Source organism: Lipophrys pholis (assembly GCF_963383615.2).
Source record: "Lipophrys pholis genome assembly, chromosome: 4".
NCBI classification, from domain to species: domain Eukaryota; kingdom Metazoa; phylum Chordata; class Actinopteri; order Blenniiformes; family Blenniidae; genus Lipophrys; species Lipophrys pholis.
In genome coordinates, this window is record NC_137637.1 from 33,307,377 (window position 1) to 33,328,160 (window position 20,784).

At 40.1% G+C, this 20,784-nt stretch overlaps 1 protein-coding gene across 7 annotated transcripts in view; it reads left to right on the forward strand.

The window, feature by feature from the left end:
- The window catches only part of atp2b2 (ATPase plasma membrane Ca2+ transporting 2), a gene marked incomplete at its 3' end in the record, with an annotated part of 86,891 nt that overhangs the window by 33,532 nt on the left and 32,575 nt on the right, over window positions 1-20,784 (forward strand). For 2 of the 7 annotated variants that reach the window (XM_080461181.1, XM_080461182.1), the window contains exons 2-9: window positions 379-579; window positions 5,529-5,786; window positions 6,939-7,064; window positions 9,670-9,795; window positions 10,180-10,212; window positions 12,632-12,724; window positions 15,419-15,460; window positions 19,732-19,896. In XM_080461181.1, the coding sequence (XP_080317307.1) occupies window positions 379-579; window positions 5,529-5,786; window positions 6,939-7,064; window positions 9,670-9,795; window positions 10,180-10,212; window positions 12,632-12,724; window positions 15,419-15,460; window positions 19,732-19,896 (1,044 nt within the window). The remainder of the gene's footprint in view (window positions 1-378; window positions 580-5,528; window positions 5,787-6,938; window positions 7,065-9,669; window positions 9,796-10,179; window positions 10,213-12,631; window positions 12,725-15,418; window positions 15,461-19,731; window positions 19,897-20,784) is intronic. The other 5 variants (XM_080461185.1, XM_080461187.1, XM_080461183.1 and 2 more) reach the window with 4 other exon arrangements.

Below are 20,784 nucleotides of genomic sequence, written 5' to 3' on the forward strand. Positions count from 1 at the left end.
TTTGCTTTTCTATTTGATTTCTACTGCAGGTTGCAGACTATCAGTGTAGATAATCATATTAAATTCTTCTGTTTGTCATTAGCATATGTGCAGGGTTTGTTTTCTGATACTCCTTTTTCCTCCCACAGTCCAAAAACATGCATTTGAAGTAAATTTATGACTCTAAAAGTGTTCATATCTATGAATGTGAGTGTGTGTGTCTGTCTCTCTGGCCGGGCTGCACCCTGCCTTTACTCATTGCTACCTGGAATTGACTCGAGCTCTGTGCAGCCGTAAGTCTGATAGAGAAAATGATACAGCTAGGTGGATGCGTATGATCATTTCATGGCGATGCCCTTGGCTTGCCGCACTCACGTTTTCTCCCTCCTTCCTCCTCAGGTCTCGCAGGCGCCCAACCAGACCTTGACAAGAGAAAAGAACTGTATGGTAGAAACCTCATACCTCCAAAAAAGCCAAAAACCTTTCTGCAGCTGGTATGGGAGGCCCTGCAGGATGTCACCCTCATCATCCTGGAGATCGCTGCCCTGATCTCCCTTGGCCTCTCTTTCTATCACCCGCCTGGACAGAGCAACGGAGAGTGTGAGTAAAGCAGCTCCGGTGACGGGACATCTTGTAAAATTTACTCACCGTCATTTGCGATAACGACTCACACACACACACTTGCACAAACACATGAGACGTCTGAGCTTCACAATTGCACTTCCTCTGACATTGCACACCTGCGTGCATGCACACTTTTTAAATTGGTGAGGCAGGTCGCGCTTTTGTTTACGACCCGCCTCAAGAAGCCAAGTGACTTATAATGAGCGCATGGGCAAATTCCTGTGTGTGCGTTCACGCAACAGTGTGCCCGTTTTGAGCGTGTCAAATGTGTGCATGAAAGGTACCGAGAAGGTTAATGAGGTGTTGAGCAGAGAAATAACCTTGAGCTCCAAGGGCCCATACATCAGCTCTGTGAGCTGTGAAACAGGAAATGAAGACAGAGATCATAACGAGGTGCTGAGTCAGCAACATCAGTCATTGCTCCCAGTGCTATCACGGTGATGGAATTCACTTTTCCTGCAAGCGCCACCGATTATCAATATAAGAGTGAAAAACTGAAGCGAGACATACCCACAGTTTTCATATTTGCATTCTAGATTCAATAAATATGTAAAGTAATATATTTTCTTTTGTTGATTAACGTGGACTAGATGCCATGGAGGACTAAATGTGCGATTCACTCAATCAGCCAAATGGTTCCTTTGTAAAGTTTCCGGTTAATTCAGATTTGTTGATCGCAGAAGCATTCCTACCTACGCCCCCCCGAGTTGTTTGATCTGCTCGGCTTTATGAATGAGCTCTCCGCATCACCAAATCCGAATAAAGCCGAGAGACGCCAGAGGCATCATGAAGCTAATAAGTGTGTCCATCTGCAGATACATAATAAAGCTTCCTCCGAACTTCAGGCACAAGAAGAGTGCCAGTATGCGAGATTCCTCCTCACATTTGAATGATATGAATACATTTGAATGCAAATCAGAATATCAGCTCGTACAGATATGAATGCATATGGCTACTGGAGTGAATTAGACAGATATGAATGTGGTGTAGTCAAAATACTCAGATCAATGAACGCTGTCTAATTGTACTGCATATAAGAGAACACATTAGCTGACACTAAATGATCTGAATATCTGGCAACTTGAACATGTGAGATTTCTTACAAAAATATATACAACTGAATTTACTGTCTCAAGTTTACTTTATAAGCACTGCATATATTATATACACAATATATTCAGTTTTCTATCTCAAAACAGGAATTCTGCATATAAAATAACAGTGAATTCAAAGCTTATTGCTTCATAAATGACATCTTTGATAAGCAAAATGTTTTCAAACTCCATGCAAGAGAAATAAAAAACACACTGAAACACAACTTAAATATCTGTGAGGAGCTGATATTGGCATATAAAAACATATTGGTTTAAAATCCTGTTTTTTGATGTTGTGGTCCAGCATTTTCCCAGAGTGCCAAAAACAGACAACACACGGAACCAATGAACCCCCCCCCCCCCCCCCCCATGCACACAAACAAACACCCAATGCATAGACAAGCACACATCTCTCATTGTTGGTTTTGTTCATTGTAGTAGGTCAAAAAAAGCTCAGTGGTCCATAAATAGAAGCTGGTGGGGCGACTTAATTCTCATTTACATATGAAACGGCCTGACTGCAGTTGAATGAGGACGCTATTCACACACACACACACACACACACACACACACACACACACACACACACACACACACACACACACACACACACACACACACACACACACACACACAGAGTTTTCGATGTTCATCTTTCCAATTTAATGTTATCTGGTTGTGAAAGTTTTGTTTCTGATGTACTCAGCCGGTTCCGAGGGCTTTTCAGCACCACGGACAGTTCCAGATGTGCCTCATGATGGCGTGTGCATCTCTGAGGAGGAGAGGAAAACACACACTCGTGCACATGGAGAGAAAAAAAAAAGGTCATGTCTGAATACAGAGCAGTGCATTCAGCACCACGGACAGCTACCACACTCTGTTACTTCTGATGCTGCAGCAGCAAAGTGGAACAGACTGAACTCATCAGGTTAGACTTTAGAGCAGGGGTGGGCATTCCTGGTCCTCGAGGGCCGCAGTCCTGCACGGTTTCTATGTGTCCTCACATCTAGACAGCTGATAGCAATTATTGGCTCGTTATCAAGCTTTCTGCAGAGCCTCATCATGACAACTCAGTTGGTTTGAGCAGGGAGACATGGAAAACATGCAGGACTGCGGCCCTCGAGGACCAGGAGTGCCCACCCCTGCTTTAGAGGGAAAAAAGTGCTTTTTTGAAGTTGAGAAGCTTACTGTATTCGGCAGGATCTGACAGTCATGCCAGCCTGTGTATACGGTTGCAAATTCTTTAAGCATGCTACGACCCGGCTCTGCTAGGAGAAGGTGTAGGTGTGGGAAGTAACATTCACCTGGTGAGTTTGGGTGAAGTGAGGGCTTTATTAGTAGTTCTCAGGTTTAAAATAATCAAACAGTGACCCAAGACACAATAACATAACCAAGGACAGGTAATGCCCAATACTAACTGTAGAAGGATTGATTTCATACAGTATAACAAAAAGGCAGTTTCTTCACCAGAAGGCCGTTAACTAAAGGTTCAAACAACACAAATTTGCTATACACACACGTGGCAAAATGGAAACAAACAAAATACCTAATTAACTCAGAACGAAACAGCTGGTACCTTCACCAAACTGTTGGACTAACGTTTAACTAAAATTCACACTCTCAAAGATACTAGTGGAGCCAAGTTCAAAAGATCACTTTAACAAGTCCAAACCCACACCAAGGTTCTCAAGGCAGACTGAGCAGACACCTTCCACCTTAGCTGCCATGAGGAGTCTGCTGGAGCTGTTTAAATGGCCTCAGATTGTGGGCGGAGCTAAGCCAATCAGCAGTCCTCCTCCAATCAAATCCTCCAACCTCAGTAATCCAATATATCGGGTGGGCACCATGAATTTCGACTGTATTACAAGCTTCTCAAAGGTTTAAAATCCTACTTCTCAGTTGCATTTTGCATGACACTGAGTATGACACACAGAAGACTGAAAACTCATGTCCTCTGAAAAATTTGATTTCGATTTCTGAATGTTCAAAAGATATATTCTTATTTTGGTCATATTCGATTTGGTAAATGCAGTTTACACTGGATGTGCGCAATTTTTTGTAGACTTGGGTTGGTATGTTTCTTTTCTGGATTTATATAATAAAAATTGCAATGATCCATAATTGAAACACTTATTCATGTTCCAGTCAATCTCATTAAACTGTAGCTCTTAGTTTAATTAGATCATAAAAGTGGACATTTATGTAATTCTAAAAACTTTTGAAGTGGGTCTATGTTATACAATTGGCCATTTATCTTTTTAAGTCCCTTTTTTTTTTTTACTGTCCCTCTTGCATGCCTTAAAATGTAGATTGTGGATGCTGTATCACTATATTCAGGATCTTTTTGAACACTGAGACATTAACTTCTCATTTGTATTTATAAGGTTTCTGTTGTATTTTTCTGCAGTCTTCACATAAAAAGGCCTGCTAATATGCCCATGTCTTTAATCTGAAAAGCACCATTGTGAAAAGCACTAATGCTTGCACTAAATACTAAAACTACTATAATCAAATCAAACTCTAATCTTTGATTTGCCTTTACACATCCAAGTCAATTGACTTCAGATCATCAGAAAGCAACATACAAGCCTGTGAATAATTTTAAGCTCTGCTTGTGTTGTGTTACGTCATTTTAAATTTCCCTTTGATGATGCAAACACATAAAAGGAGCAACACTCTCTGAGGAGGAGAGGAAACCTGCTCTTTTGAAAATACCTCAAACTGTCCGTCCCCAAAAACACCTCATGTTACGCTTTGTGTGCTGGTTCCTGCGTGAGCTGCAAAAGCTCCTCAGCTGAGAGCAAATCACTCCTCAGTGGGCTTTCGAAGGTAGCTGGCCAAGAGTGTGGGAGTGTAGGAGGAGCAAAATGGCTCCCAGAGTATTACATGAGGCAGCACATGCAAGACTGAGAGTAGACCTCGTTTTATTCCTAAATGTACTCTGGTCTGACGGTGCACAGTCAGTAAAATGCAGGTGAGCTGGTCAGTCCAGCCTGTTTCTTTATTTTTACTAGGAGACTCAAAGCGCTTTACATTACTTTATTCATTCACTCCATATTTGGTGGTGGTAAACTACGTATGTAGCCACAGCTGCCCTGGGGCAGACTCACGGAAGTGAGGCTGCCAATCAGTGCCATCGGCCCCTCCGTCCACCTCCAACCACTCAGTCCCATACTGCATTCACCCAGGCAGTTTGGGGTTCAGTGTCTTGCCCAAGGACACTTTGGCATGTAGGCAGGCAGAGATGGGAATCGAACCTGCAACCTTCTGAATGGGAGACAACTGCGCTAAAAACCAAGCCATGTCGCCCTGCTTTTGGTTTGTATGTGTGTGTGTGTATGTATGTAATGCTAACTTGGTTCCACAAAGAAATGTGGCGTTGGCAAAGGTTTGCTCTACCGAGTGTAGCTCTAGTTTTGTGAAAGTATTCAGTGTCTCGTCCAAACAGCCGCCTGCTTCAAAGCGTTTCGCTCTGGCTTCTGATTAATACATTTTTCATTGCTTTTTTCTTTGAGCGAATGCTGAAGCAGAGCTTTTGAAGTACCTGTATTTCAAAATACGATACAAATGGTTCATATTTTATATTATTAAGGCGATAAGTAGAGTCAGCAGCTTGAACTTTCTCATATCGGCTGTGGTTTATTTACATCGAGTAAAATCACGGTCACAGCTGTCTTCAGCTTTTCAGTGTGAGCGTGAGCCTCGATGGCATCTCTTTGTACCAGATTTATGATGACATTTCCACTCGGTGTAAAAGTGTCTGTCTTCATGTACAGTTCGAGGAAACAGAGTACAGAGCACATATTCTAATCTTGTCTCTCCTTCCTGCAGCTTGTGGCTCGGCGGCGGGCGGAGTGGAGGACGAAGGCGAGGCCGACGCCGGCTGGATTGAGGGCGCCGCCATCTTGTTGTCTGTAGTCTGCGTGGTGCTGGTGACGGCCTTCAACGACTGGTCCAAGGAGAAGCAGTTCCGTGGGCTGCAGAGCCGCATTGAGCAGGAGCAGAAGTTCCAGGTGGTGCGCGGCAGCCAGGTCATACAGCTTCCCGTGTCCGACATACTGGTGGGGGACATCGCACAGATCAAATATGGTGGGTGCAGGAAGATCGATAAGATCTCCCAACCTTGGTTAGTTCAATGGATTACCTAAAGCCACTGTGGAAACTACAATTTTGCATCTCACATACATATATCACCTGTTTTACTATTTTGTTTATAAAGCACAGTCATACATTTCTGACTACCAGACAAAAACATTCTACAAACTACTTTCAAAGTTTCCATCATGAAACACATAAAGAAAGATGAATCTGTTTTATCCACCATTTTATATTTGCTATCTGTTATGAAGCTTTAAGAAGCAGTTTAAAACCTTTTCTATTTGAACCGTTAACTTGTCTTTTTATATTCCCCCATATTTAGTTTTATTGTTTATATTTTGAACTTGATTTTAAATTGGGATCTTCCTTTCTGCATGTGATTGTCTTCTTTCATAATGACATGTGTTTTAGTCTACTTTTAACGTTTATCTCTTTTAATTCTTCATCTCTTTTTTTAATAACATTGAGCTGCATTTTATGTAAAGAAATTTGCCCTATAAATAGAGTTATGATTTATTGTTATTGATTTTGTTGGATGTACACTATATTCATGGTTCCTAAGGTGCAATTGGAAAACTCCTCTCATTTTCAGAAGACTGAAGTTATAAAGCCCACCTTAAACAACTTAAGCCAGAGGTGGAAAACAAGTTTTCCCAAAGGGTACCATAAAAATATAACACTACTATCGAGGAATGAGATTGAAGTTGACTTGAATTTTGCTTAATAAGAATTATCTCATGATAAAAAAGCCATTTTTAACGTGATCTTTATGAGCTACTGTTCCTCTGAGTTTTTCTCAGTCGTGATTAAATCTGATTAGGTTTCTCTAAAGTCTGAGTTCAGTGAATAAGTAAATAAAGACTATATTTTCTCTTCAACCACTTTTTTCCCCCCACTGTGAAACACTACGTTTTGTGAGGTAACAATTGATAAACCCAACCAATAATGTAACAATGACCAATAACGAGAAGAAATTGAACATTTCAGATGTAATAAAGCCTATAATAATAAAAGTAATTTTCAGATATACTGTATATACATGCCCTTACCAAGATTACTGGACAGCTGTCGAACACATCTGGAGCCATCGTACCAGTTTTCTTCTTTAGCCCTGCAGCTCATCATCCGTCTGTACTGTTTCAGGTGATCTGCTTCCCGCTGACGGCGTGTTGATTCAGGGTAACGACCTGAAGATTGATGAGTCCTCACTGACTGGAGAGTCCGACCACGTCAAGAAGGCTGCAGACAAAGACCCCATGCTGTTGTCCGGTACGTCCATGCTCCCTGCACGTGCTTAGTGTATTTTTACGATTTTCTGATTTCCTTAATTTACAACCAGCTGAGGCAGACTTTTCATCCTGCACCAGTACTTTGCGCTAAATTAATTGTGAACCCTTCAAATGAATATATACAAATGCTAATTTGTATATTTAGGGAGCAAAACAACGCTACTTCCTCTAAAACTGTTATTGATGATGACTTTGTGTTATAGTTTAAAGCAGGTTGTCAAAACACATTTTAGTTCAGAGGTCACACACAGCTCAATTGCATTGGACAGTTAAAATAGTGCAATAGTAATCTATAATTTGAAGCTTGTTTTGTTGTGGAGCCAGCTATAGGTGTTGAAAATATCTAGATTTTCACAAAAAAAACTAACAATTACTTCTAAACTATACAACAATCTGAACATGAAGCCAGATTTAATGAAACCTTCTATTGCAAAATACAGTGAAATGTTTAAAAAACACAATCCAACGTCCAAAAATCAATGTCCTCTCTGATTTTTTCTACAGTTTGTTTGGGATGGGTTTTATATTTATGTTTGACCCGCCTGATGTAAAGTAATGCTAATGTTAACTTGAACGCTTCAGAGAAATATCGAAGCTCTTACATTTGATGAAGCATTTCCATCATTTACCAGAGAGTATTTTATGAAATAGTAAAATCTGTGACAATAAACCTTCTTGACAGTTTAAAACACGTTTTTACATCTTGTGTTCCCCTTCACTGGTTTCTGCGTTTGTTCCTGCAGAGATTGCCAGAATCTGTGGGATTCTTAGAAATGCAGAATATCAGTGATAACAGAAATGTGGGTTAATCTCATCCCACATCTTAATGTTTTTTTCCTCTGGATAATTAGCTGGGTGCCTTTTTCTTGCCTTTCTTAATTAGCTTCATATTCACCCGCATTGACTTACTCTCGCAAAGGTTAATGATTTTCCGTGTGTGTGCGTGTGTGTGTGTGTGTGTGTGTGGGTGTGCATATAGAAATGCACTAGTCGAAAGCAGTCTTCTTCTAATTTGTACAGTGACACATTTTTTACTTCCCTATTTGGACATCAGATTCAAAGAGAGGTTATATTCAATTAAATTTAGACTTGTAACTTTAATGTTTGAGGTTTTCGCTTCACTGATTTCAAATCATATCACTTCTAATGCGTGCTTCTACCCTCCGATTGGTTATCAGTATAGTCAACAGCTTTAAGTAAACTACTACAGTTTAACATTATCAATTGCTCTGTTCTTTTAAAAGTAAAGATGTTCAGAGTTTTTCATCAAACTATACATTTATTTGTTTAAGAGGTGGTTACAGAGTTGTGAATCTTTGGAACAATTATCAGTCGAACAACTGCAAGCTACAATCTCATAAATTAGCAGATTAACAGTTGAAGAAAATACTTTCAGGCAAGATTAAGGAAACCTGAACATTTTCACATTTGTAAAAAAATAAATAAATAAGATTGTGTTATTAAAGAGGGTTTCATGATTCACAAGTATCTTTGCAGCCTATTCATTAATAATGTATTTAAAAAAAAACAATTTATCTGTGATGAACATCGATATCTAGTAATTTCGCATCTTGCTTATTATCGCCGCATGTTCATCTGTCTGTAACCCGCTGACATCAGCCTGTGCAAACTAAGTCCTCGTGGAGCATTTAAAACATATTAAAGCTGAAGCTTTCTCCTTCAGAAGGAGTTAATTAAACATGCAACCTGACCTCATTGTTGGCCACATTTGATCCAACATGATATGTGGTTCTGCATGTGACAGAACAAATTAAAGAGAAAGTAGGTCCCCGGACCAGATCGCAGGCGTGGCTGCATTAGAAATGAGCTGCATGCGTCTAATGCATGTCCACGTTTAAATGGACGCCGCCTCTGTGTCGTGCTGTAGATTGAGTTCTGCTGTCAACATGCTCATGTTGTAATAAATCAGATAACTGTTCGGCTTTATTTCTTCCTTGGTATTATGTATATAACTGGATGCTGTTTTCCTTGTCAAATTGAAGCCTATTGAGATGGTGGTGGCAAATTAGGGTTAATATCACTGTTCAGGTCGGATTTCATGGACTGTCTAGAATACAATAGAATACAATAGAATAGAATGCAAAATCTTTAAGAATCTCAGAGGGAATTTCTTTGAATTATAGGACAAATTACCACATTTGTTAACTTCTAGACACATTTTGTTCTGTCTAGTGCAAGTTATCTTTCCAAATGTAATGTACTTTACAGTAAATCATATGGCAAGGCAAGGCAAGGCAAGCACCATTCAAACACCGGGCAATTCACTTTGCTTTACGAAGAATTAAAAGGAGCTCCTGTATTGTCAGTTTTTTTTTTCCCGTACAGAAAACCAGTGACCTGTTGATCCTGTTTAGATATCCCACCTTTTGGCTAAAAATGCAGAATTCTGTGTGATTTTGGTAAATTTCACATTTTCCAACATATTTTTGTGCATACAAATGACAGGGAGCGACCATTACTAATTTAAATCTTAAAAGTGAAAACAATGTCCTAAAACATGCTTGAAAGCCACTCTCGGGTGAAATCTAGAGGGAGACTATTTCAATGTGACACGCTCTCCTCAGGGACCCACGTAATGGAGGGGTCAGGGCGCATGGTGGTGACGGCTGTCGGTGTCAACTCTCAGACTGGAATCATCTTCACCCTGCTGGGGGCCAGTGTGGAGGAGGAGGAGAAGAAAGAAAAGAAAGGTAACCATCATTATTTACACAAACAATCGTCGTTTCAGAAGTATTGAGGTAATTTTTTTGCTTTTTTGTTTTGTTTTTGTTTTTGTCAGTGTTGCCCAGCAACGTACCTTTTAAAACAAGCCTGTTTCCTTTATGTGCTGAAAGCCTGCGTAATGTTTTTATTTTTTTGTTGGTTTTTAACCGTTATGAGAAGGGTTCTGAATAGTAAAATAAAATGGGTTCATCTGTATGAACCCTTTGTAGGTATTTGTGTAACAGAGCCTGTGTGTATTTACTGTGTGAGATGAGTATTGGTGGTACAGTTGTGAGCTGCAGTATGCAGATTCTGTGGGTTCGGGTGCATCATTGTCCTTACTCTCTTATCGTTCCAAATTCGCCTCGAAGGAGGGGCAGTGGAAGACGGACACCAGAATACAGGTAGAGTATCACCTTTCTCTGACCCCTGGGAGTGGTATTTGATCCTCTTGACCTTTCAACCCCATAGCGATTCCCAGTAGACCCCCTTCTTTCCCCTCCCCGTAGCCCAGCATCTTTGCTCCAGTTACACTTAAAAAGAGAAGCCTCATGATCACGACACTGCATCTTTTTAAGTGTTGACAGATGACACATTTCACGGCGCATAATCTTCTCCCCCTTTAACAGGCACTGCACTCATCAAACTAACTCGCTGGCACTCGGCATCACTACTCTTTTCATATACCTGCTGAACGCCTTAAGAGGAAATAGGCTCTCCGACTCATGTTATTGCTGCAGTGCAGAACAATGACATGAGCGCGACAGTCTGCGGGTGTACAGCGCATGTAGAGAGCACACAGTGCAAGCCTTTTTAAGATGTTTACATCTTACATATGTATTATTTTTTTTTCCCGCCTACATATTTCACCTTTAGCAATGTTTTGGTTTTGTAGGATCAGTAAGCACATGACTCAGTAGCTTGCATGGAAAAACACACTGTATGTTTTTGAAGCTTCTTATTCAATGCCGCGTCAGACTCGTCACATTGCACAAGGTAACAGTAAAACATGTCATCTTCCAGATACTGTATGTCTCCTTGGGGTTACCTGCACCATGAGTGCAATGTTTCTCAGCGGTACCCCGGTGGCAAATTGCATTATTCTCAGTGTTTAATCATTTAAACGACAAACTGTACATTATAGGATGTATCCAGATTCAAATGAACAAAGTGTTAGCTGTTGATGATGGATGATTTGTTCAGCGTTTAATTGTTACAAACTGCAAGAACTTTAACTGAGGCTGATTTAAATCACCTACAGTTGTACGTATGGAAACACCAATAACATAATAACGTGATATATTTGGCCATTCTGAATGTAATAAAGCTGATAATGTATTAAGTTGCTTTCAGAAGAATTTTCACTTAAGACTGATGAACAGAAACAAGTTCTGAGGTCGAGTTTAAGTTTTGCTTGCAGGAAAGTGTCGACATGTACTACCAAGACAGTACAGAGACAACTGAAGTAATATACCAACAGGGTCTTTTTTAAAGAGACAGGCTACTTAGTTCATATCTCAGGAAACGTTTCGGGAGAAAACAAAACCCATTATCAGAATCCAGAAGAGTTTAACTCAATATTTTTTCAATCACTTAATAATAAAACCGTGATTGACAAAAAGTGTTGAAGAGTTTGTATTTTCAATATATTAATATGACACTAGACCTATTTTTGAGACACAAACTGCACAAAACCCACAATAAAACTGTTTTTAATTCCCAAGAAATGCATCCTTGTTTTATTATTACATTATTGGCTGCAGTTTAATGTCTTATTACATTATTAGAAAAAAAGTTATTACAATACTGGATCAAATATTGTATTACACTATTAGCAAGTTATTAGGTTTTGTGCTTTATTACATGTAAAATCCCCACATTATTATATTATTGGTTGTTACAATGGTACACTACTTTTCTAAAGCTGAAATAGGAGTTTTTATATGCCTTTTGAATCTGGTTTGTTAAAACTCGTCATTAAATAAAACAGGGTTATTTCAAATGAAATTTTAAATCTTCCACATATTTTCCGCTCAGAGTGCCCATGTTAACTTTCACACGCTAAAAAATACCGAATGATTCCCACTGAACTTCACTTTCCCACTAAGCAACGTTTATGTCACTGCTATTAAAGGATTAAAGGAAATGTTTTTGAGATTTTAAAACAATAACTTTTGCTTCAAGAAGGACTAAAATGTAATAATTTTTCATCTCATTTAACTGGTTTGTACATATGTATTCTCTCCTTCGCTAATAAATGGTTTCCTCGTATGTTTGATCTGTTTTGCACAAGGGGGGGGGGTTCTTTTGAGATTGGTTGTGTTCCATCTTTTAGCTGATTTGTTTCTGATTCTTGGCTTAAATTATGATTTTGTGATGCTCAAAGTATTACATGAATAACATGGTTTAAATTCACTGCATACAAAGAAAATGAGGCCAAACTGTGATCTGATGGTAAAAACAATATCGCTTCAGTAAAAATACAGTTGGTTAATATTTGATTGTAGCTCTGTTTCACTCATTATTATATTCTTTGTTTACATGTTCTGTTCAGATTTCATGTTTCGCGTCTGTCCACTTGTTTGTTTAAACTTACGTACATCGAGTAGAACAAAATATTGTAACTAATTGACATACACACTCTTGATTAACACACACATGCAGTCTGCATATGCTGAATTTCTTTATCCGTGCTATAACCATGTTATTTCTGTTCACTGTCCTGTGTGTGCACTTGCGTGTGTGTATGTGTGTGTGTGTGTGTGTGTGGGCGGATGTGTGTTTTTTTTCATTCATGTTCGGCCCTCATTTTTTACTGGCTAGACTGCTCCCATCCCCCTATCCACCCCATCGCAACAATAGCCACGGATGGGGCTGCAGGCATTAATGCCCCTGGCAGTGCCAGCCTAATTAATGGTAGGTTACCAAAACCTCTGATCTCTGACCTCTCTCTTGTTGTGACCTTTGACTCCTCCTATCTTCTCCATTCTCTCACTGCCTCCGACCGTGGGTGCTGTGTTCCACCTCCTCTCTCTCTCTCTCTCTCTCTCAGTTGTTTCGTACCTCTCGTGCTGTCAGTGCATGCCATCTTCAGTTGTAGAAATTGGTCTTGTGTTTCCTGTGTTTTCTCCTGATGCTGCCGGCTGCTGTCTGTCTTGTCGTGCCTTTAATGCAGAGACTTGAGACTGTCAAAACAATGAAACTCAACATTAATGAATTGAAAATGTTTTTAATTCGATAGGGCCTCTCATCTGTGAATTCGTCCAAATTATAGTCTGTATTTTGCTCAAAGTCACGATAGTCTTAAAAAAAATAGACGTGCCATTTGATCCATTTCTTTTCGAATATATGCAGACAAAACGTAGTATAGAATAAGATATACTTGATATGTACACCACTCGTGTATTCTATTCTACTTTGAATGAAGCATTTGATCTGCTAAATTGGGATGATTAATATTGTGACTATTGGATTATTCACCTGCTCTTCCCTCAGCGTTTACTGACACAAGATTTTACTTCAAATAGTGCTATTGAGTTAATTAAATGTTGAGATTAAAGTAGCTATGATTAACAAACCTCATTGTCGTCATCAACTAAGATTCATGATGACTGCAAGTAAAATCCTTCTGTCGTTTCATTTAGGTGACCTCTGAGATCACTTTACCGCAAATCTTGTATTTCTGCAGGAGCTGGACAAGATGTAAAAAGATTAACTCCAGCCTTTGTTGCACTGGATTCTCTCTTATCTCCGGCTCCTTGGAGAGCAGCCCCGATGTGTTTGCATTCAGGGTGGGGGGGGGCTTGATTTGCGCTGTAATGGTGACCTTGTGCCGCCCCGCGCTGGAACGCAGCGATTTGTCATCTTCGGCATTTATTGTGACTCTCGGCGGCGTGGAAGTGGAGGTGGAATGAGCCAGCTCTGGACCCGCTGGTCTTCCAGCTCCATCTGAATAATCTCCCCAATGATTATTTTTCTACGGAAGAAAGCAATGAGAGAGTTTCTTTAGACTGCCTTCCACTGAAACGGTGAAGTGCAACTCTAATTATAGTGAGATCAAATAATGGGATCATCACAATGTAAGCACACGTTCCTAATAAACCATACACAAAAAGTAAGTACATTTGTGTTGTACCTTTGGGGAGCCTGGTTATCGTTAAGAAGTAGGGATGCAATGATACCACTTTTATAAAGGACAAGTACGAGTACTAACCTTTAGCTGCTTGCCGAATATAACAAAGTACCGATATAAGTATTTATTTATTAAATGCCAATACGCCTAATTAATTCTCCATGTGCACATGCTTCGATGCTTCGTGTACGTCCAACAGCTTTGAACACTCCAGTATATTGCTGCGTCTACAGCACAGAACAGTGCGTAACGTCTATCTACACTCTGCCCTATGCAAATGTTAGACACAATAGAATAGTAACTTTGAGATGCTGGCGCTCGCCGTGTTGCTGCAGTTTAGTTCATATCTTTGGAATCACTGTGGGTACATTTGGTTCATTGGACATTTTATCAGTTTGCAGATTGACCGGTATTTCATGCTTCTTCCAAAGTTATTCAGCAGCTCCTCTGGACTTCCCAAAAGTTGAGAGTATCATTTTAAACAAACAGTGCCGTGTGACTTAAATGTACATTTGAAATGAGTTCACTACCTCCGAGCGGAATCCAGCAGCATCATAAATTCATTGTCCCTGAACTTAGGTTTCGATTTTCCCTTCAATTGTTCTTATGTAACTACATGTAGGAGGCTTTTCCTTCAGGCTCTCTCTCTCTCTCTCTCTCTGTCTCTCTCTGTCTCTCTCTCTCTGTCTCTCTCTCTGTCTCTCTCTGTCTCTCTCTCTCTCTGTCTCTCTCTCTCTCTCTTGCTCACCCGCTCCCCTCTCTGTCTCCCTTGTTCATATTTCCAGTCTGCCTCCCTCTTAAAAGTGTGTGATCTTGCATGCGCTCTCTGAACTCCCCTCTTCTGCATGCTGTTGTGTGTGTGTGTGTGTGTGTGTGTGCGTGTGCGTGTGTTGCTGGTGTGATTTCCCTCTGCGTACACTGTTTGTTGGGTCTAATGCTCTATCTGCTGTTTGTCTTGTTCCTCATTTTATGAGCTGACGATTTGACTCTCGTTGTTGATGATGCGTGTGGAATTGCCCGTGTTCATGGTGCCAGTATGTCACCCGAGCTAATGGAAGTCAGCACAACGTGTGCATTTATTATTATTTTTTTTTAACATTAGCCATGATTTGATGTCTTATTCAGTGTATTCCCTGTCAAAATATTTTATTTCACAAAGGCCCATTTTATTCTCCATCATAAGGAAATCTGCACGCCACACTAGAAGTATAGTTACTCTTAGTGTAATATTCATTTTAGTTCTTTTTTTTTTTTTTTTTTTGAACACTTTGACAGTGGACGCAGCTTTTGGTCACATAGCATCGCTTAGAATCCTTTCTATGTGACTGTCAGAGATGTTGTATTAAAAGTCATTTTCCTGTCTCCCTGTTTGTGGTTTTTTGGTTCTCGCTGTTTGTGTCGTCTGTGTGCTGATAATCTGTTGACTTGTCTGCCTTGGTTATTTTTGTTGTTACTGTCTTGTATGTCTTCCATCATAGGTAAAATGCAAGATGGCAATATGGAGAGCAACCAGATTAAAGGTAACCAAACCATGTATTTCACTCTTTCCCTCCTCCTCCTCCTCCTCCTCCTCCTCCTCCTTCCTCTTCCTCCCTTTTAAGGCATGCGGCGTAAGCTCTGGGTCATGTGCAAGTGGAAAATCCTGCAGCATTTATTCCCAATACCACACCTGATCCTCAACAGGATTGTGCAATAATACAAAACTGCCTGTGACTCAGTCAGCTCCAGATTTAATGTATGTTTGAACTGTTTCTGACCCAGGTTTTACCCACAGTCACATTAGGTTAGTACCCCCCCCCCTCTCTTTTTCACCTCCTCACTGTCTGTCACTGACGTGTCGTCCCTGGTCTGTTGTTCTGTTGTTGTTCTTGTTTCGTTGTCTTATTGTTTTGGATAGAATAGCAGTCCGTCCCTTGGCTAGCCTGTGTTGGCATTTTCTTCAGAACCACCCGGACGTGTCCTCTCGATTCTCTCCTCCAGTTATGTACACGCTTCCCACTGTCTCATGAACTTTTCTTTACACAATTTAAAGGGATTTAAAGGATACCATGGCGTATTTCTTTTGGTTTTCTGCAAGGTGTGTGTAAAATTGTTTCCCCATATTGTTCTTTTATATATTTGAAAGAAAAACAACAACTGAATCCAGGTTATCTACGAGATGTTTTACATTCAACGTGTCGGGAATACAGGTAGAAACTGAAGAAGCAGAAGATTGCCGACTTGGTTGTGGCAGTTTTATTTGCAGACGTAGTCAGATAGGCAGAGTAAATAACCGTCAGCTCAAACAGGTACAGAAGTATAGAAAGAATAGAGAATAGATATAAAGAAAACATGAATAGCAAGGAAAAAAAACGGAAGCACATAAAAACAGACAATGTTACACGCAAGAGGCTTTACAATGAACACACACACACACACACACACACACACACACACACACACACACACACACGGACACACGGAGTGGGGAAACAAACAAGGTAATTATGGTGAGGAATATGAATGATGGATCAACAACACACTAAACTCCACCCAGATTTGAACCCACAACCTTCTTGCTACAAGCAGAGAGCGCCGACATCTCCAACATGCTCCACTGGGGAAATAGTTTTGTTATTAAATTAATTGAAGATGTGGATACGGTCCAGCAACTCCTTGGGAATCTATAATCTATCGATGAGTTGCCATGCTTCACTGACTTTGATCCTCATGCCGTCTTCTGCTGCATTTCTATTGTAGGTTGCAGCAGGACTCACACCATGTGGTGGAGTGTGACCGCCAGGAAATAACCTGTGGTCGCATGACATAAAGCCAAAGATTTTAATCTGAGATATCATGATTGCTCATCTGTCGTCTGAGACGGCTTGAATTGCAAAAGGCACATGGGCATTGCAACAACATTAAATGTCCATGGAAGAAATAGCTAAAACATGAACATGAAACCACGAGGGGGATAAAACAAAAGGGAAACTTGCTGTTAAAATAACGTGGAAGACATAAGACAAGACCAAGTACAAAACAATAACACCAACATCATGCCAAAAATCTATTCACAAATACCAGCTCACCCAGAATACACATTTAGGACGGTATTTGAAATACACTATTCAACTACAACTGACCATGTACTATGTACTACTATGTACTGCTATGTCCTACGTTTCTCTTTTACTGCGTGTGCATGCAAAAGAAAGTTTTAGTTGAAGCATTCATCATCAAATAAGCCTCTCTACACCTTCTTTGTCATTATATAAGGCTCTGAACCAGATTTAACATTTCGAAAACTACAGTGTTCAGCACGGTAATTACAATCAAGATCAGCCTTCCTCGATTTACTGCATACAACCTGAAGTATTGCTACGTACAGCTGAATGCACATCACATGGGGGGAAAAAAAACAATACCCACATGCAGAAGAGGATGACAAATGTTCGGCATTAAAAGGTTTTTCCTGACTGTCTGGCTGTGATTGGGGGACGGGGCTGAAGTGATTCTTGGTAATGGGTTACATTACCAGAGCAGCACTGGATGTGTGAGTGCGTATCGGAGGTGGACGAGATGGAGGGAGGCTGAGGTAATTGAAGATCTGGTGTTACTGCCTGAACAGTAAGACCTCGGTTTATGTCACGTCATAAAACCGTCCCCACGGCGTTGAGCAGACAGAATTACAATCACACTTTAAGTGGTATTAGTTATTGTGTATATGTAATGTACACGAATTGAAATATGCGTCCGTAAATGGTATTGGAAATGGCTTTGATGTGGATTTTTCTTTTCATTTTTATCCGCTGCTTTTTGTGCCAATCTACGTCCAAATATGATGATTTCAGTGAAATGTGTGATTTAATTCAGTATGTTATCTGATTATAAGACATAGGAGTTAATCAATGTGGAGCCTCCATTAAATTGTTGAAAATTTCTCATCAAGTTAGCTGATGGTTCATCAGAATGTAAACTGGACAGTTTTCTGCTGAGATATGTGTATGCTTGGTTTAATCACTGCAGCCAGCTTTAGATCTGTATAGATTTTTTTAAAGTGTATTTTTTTAAAGAGCGACTTGCCAGTTACCAAGTACCGATACAAGTACTTATTCTATGTGCCTGTCTCTTTAAGAGGAGAGGTTGAAAGATTACTTTCCCAGGTGCCGGTTTATATTGAATCTTATTAATCTTTTCGGTGTACCCAGTTGTGAGTACATACACAAAAAGAACATGAAAATATATGTATATTTGGGAATAGTGTGCTATGACTTTTTTTTTTTTTTTTTTTTTAATGATTCAGAAAACCGTTTCTGAAGAAAATGGCAAAAATAAAACAGCATAAAATTTCCCATTCAAAGCCGATGGGTTTTGGGTGAAAATAAAAATAACTTTTACTGTTACTTTATGTTGGCAGCGACCGGCGGGCACGCTCAAAATATCATGTGAGATTTTCTAGTTAGTACTTATTAGTCTGCAGGACACAGCATCCAACATCACCTGAGCTCAGTACAGTTTTTCATTTATCCTGAAAACATTTCAGATGAGCTTTGGCCCAGAGAAGGTCCCTGTGTTTCTGGACTATGACCACATTTAGCTTCTTCTTCTTCTGATGACAGAGCTTTAAACTGCATTTGTGGGTTGCACATTGATGCGTGTTCCCAGACAGTGACTCCTGAGCCCATGCAGTGGTATCCATGCCTGAGGCGTTTGAGCTTGACTGTCAGCCGTGTGCGTTGTGTGCAGAGATTTCTCCCGATTGTCCAAATCTTTGGATGATATCATGAAGTATGGATTATATGATCTGCAAAGTCTTTAAAAGCATTTCTTCTCTTTATTTAGACAGTTTAGTGAACCTCTGCCCATCTTTACATTAGAGGTTGTTCCTCTCTAAAATATTCCTTTTGTACAAAATCATGTAACTTACCTGGTTAACCTAATCAGTAGTTTTTGATTTGTTATAATCACTTTTAAAGCTTTTTGTTGTTCTTCTTCCCGCTTCATCAAATTCAAAATGAGCTTAGATTTTTTGCTGAAATAAGTTAATGGTAATAAAATCTGGGTTTTGAAGATTTTCAAGTCACCACATTCTGTTTTTCTTTGGATTTCTTGTGGTTTCCCAAAACGTTTGGAATTGGGGGAGCATGTTTTGGCTTTTACCTCATTGCTCAGCAGCGTTTCCTGCATAACACAGAAGCTTTGCAATGAGAAACAATGATTATTTATCATATTTACTCTTTGAAGTGAACCTGCAGAAGCCTTGAGGCTTTTATATTTGCAGCATTTTCCATCTTCAATCTTTTATATTCTTTTCATTTCGATTCAGTTTTTTTGACCATATATGAGTTACTTTCTTTAGTTTTGCGAATGTGCAGCAGACCTAGAAATACTATGTGAACATGATCTTTCTATTAGACTTAAGGCTACTGAGTTACGAACGATTAACTGTTTGTAAGGAAAGATAATGGCAGTGATGGAATCTGAGGCGTTTCCCTTTACAACTGCAATAGATGTGCACACTGCTGTAGTTCTCACAGGAGGTTCAAATCCTGATTGATCTTACCGAGAAGACAACGAAGGGACCGACAATCAGTTGTTATCTGGGTGTGAGAAAGCTCAATACACACCGTTTAGTTTGGTGGGACATCACAGTCGTCTCTCCTTTGGTTGTAAATCTGAACCGTATGCCAATGCTGAGCATACCTGGGTGTTGAAGGGTGTCCCTCTTCCTCCTATTTTCCTGCGCCTGATCTTCTTTTCTAACAGTGGCACTGTATGTTTTTTTTTTTTTTTTTTATTGTGGTGTTTACAGTGAAGAAGCAGGATGGTGCAGCCGCCATGGAGATGCAGCCTCTAAAGAGCGCTGAAGGCGGAGAATCTGACGAAAAGGAGAAAAAGAAGGTGTCCGTTTCCAAGAAAGAGAAGTCCGTCCTGCAGGGGAAGCTGACCAAACTGGCCGTCCAGATCGGCAAAGCAGGTACAGTGAATTACAGGTCCATCACTCAGTCACACGGAGAAATGAGGGAAATCAGAAGCTACTGAACCATCATCCTGTCCATCCAGGAAAGTTGTTACACTGATCAGACCCACCTCAAAGCAGTTCAGACGAAAGCTCATATATCTGGATGATTTAACTTTTTGAATCATTTTAGTGGGCTTGTGTTACGCAGCACGTTCACTTTTGGCAATATTGCAGCGAGTGTTGTAACTGCACAGTTTGTAATTTAATCTGAATGAAATTACAGCGCTGACAAGTTGTTGTTGAGATCACTTTAACTTGAAGGCACTTGCAATCGTGTCTTTGAAAAGGACACTGTTATTCCACACTGTGGGAGTCCTCCCAGCAGCCTCGTGAAAAATAACAGAAAAACCCAACTGGACTGCAGAAATGTATTCCTCATGTGTTCCTTCTTCGAGGAGCGTCGATAAGTCTCCGTAATTGATTTTGGAAGAAGAGAGAACCTGTTGGTCTGAGGGATGGAATGAGGACAGGACATCAGAAGAATAAAAGAGTGTGGATGTATTAGTAGACAAGCAGCAGCAAAAGATCATGAGTTTGGACATAACACTCTTCAGACACTTTCTGATTTATTTTGCCAGCTCTGCTTCTTTTTTTTTCACCAAACTTGCTGGAGTTTATGCACGAGTGGCTGAGTGGCCTTGCTCTGGGTCTGTCTCATCCAGTACTCATTAAAGTAGGGGTGTAAAACATAAGGCCCGTGGGCCAAATCCAGTCCACAAGATGCTCCAGTTGGGCCTGACAAACCAGCAAGCAAATGGTAAAAGTGTCAAGAAAACATAGATTAAAATGAAAAAGTTGACAAGTTCTCGCATGCAACGGGTAGAGGAGAAGTTTATGGGACAT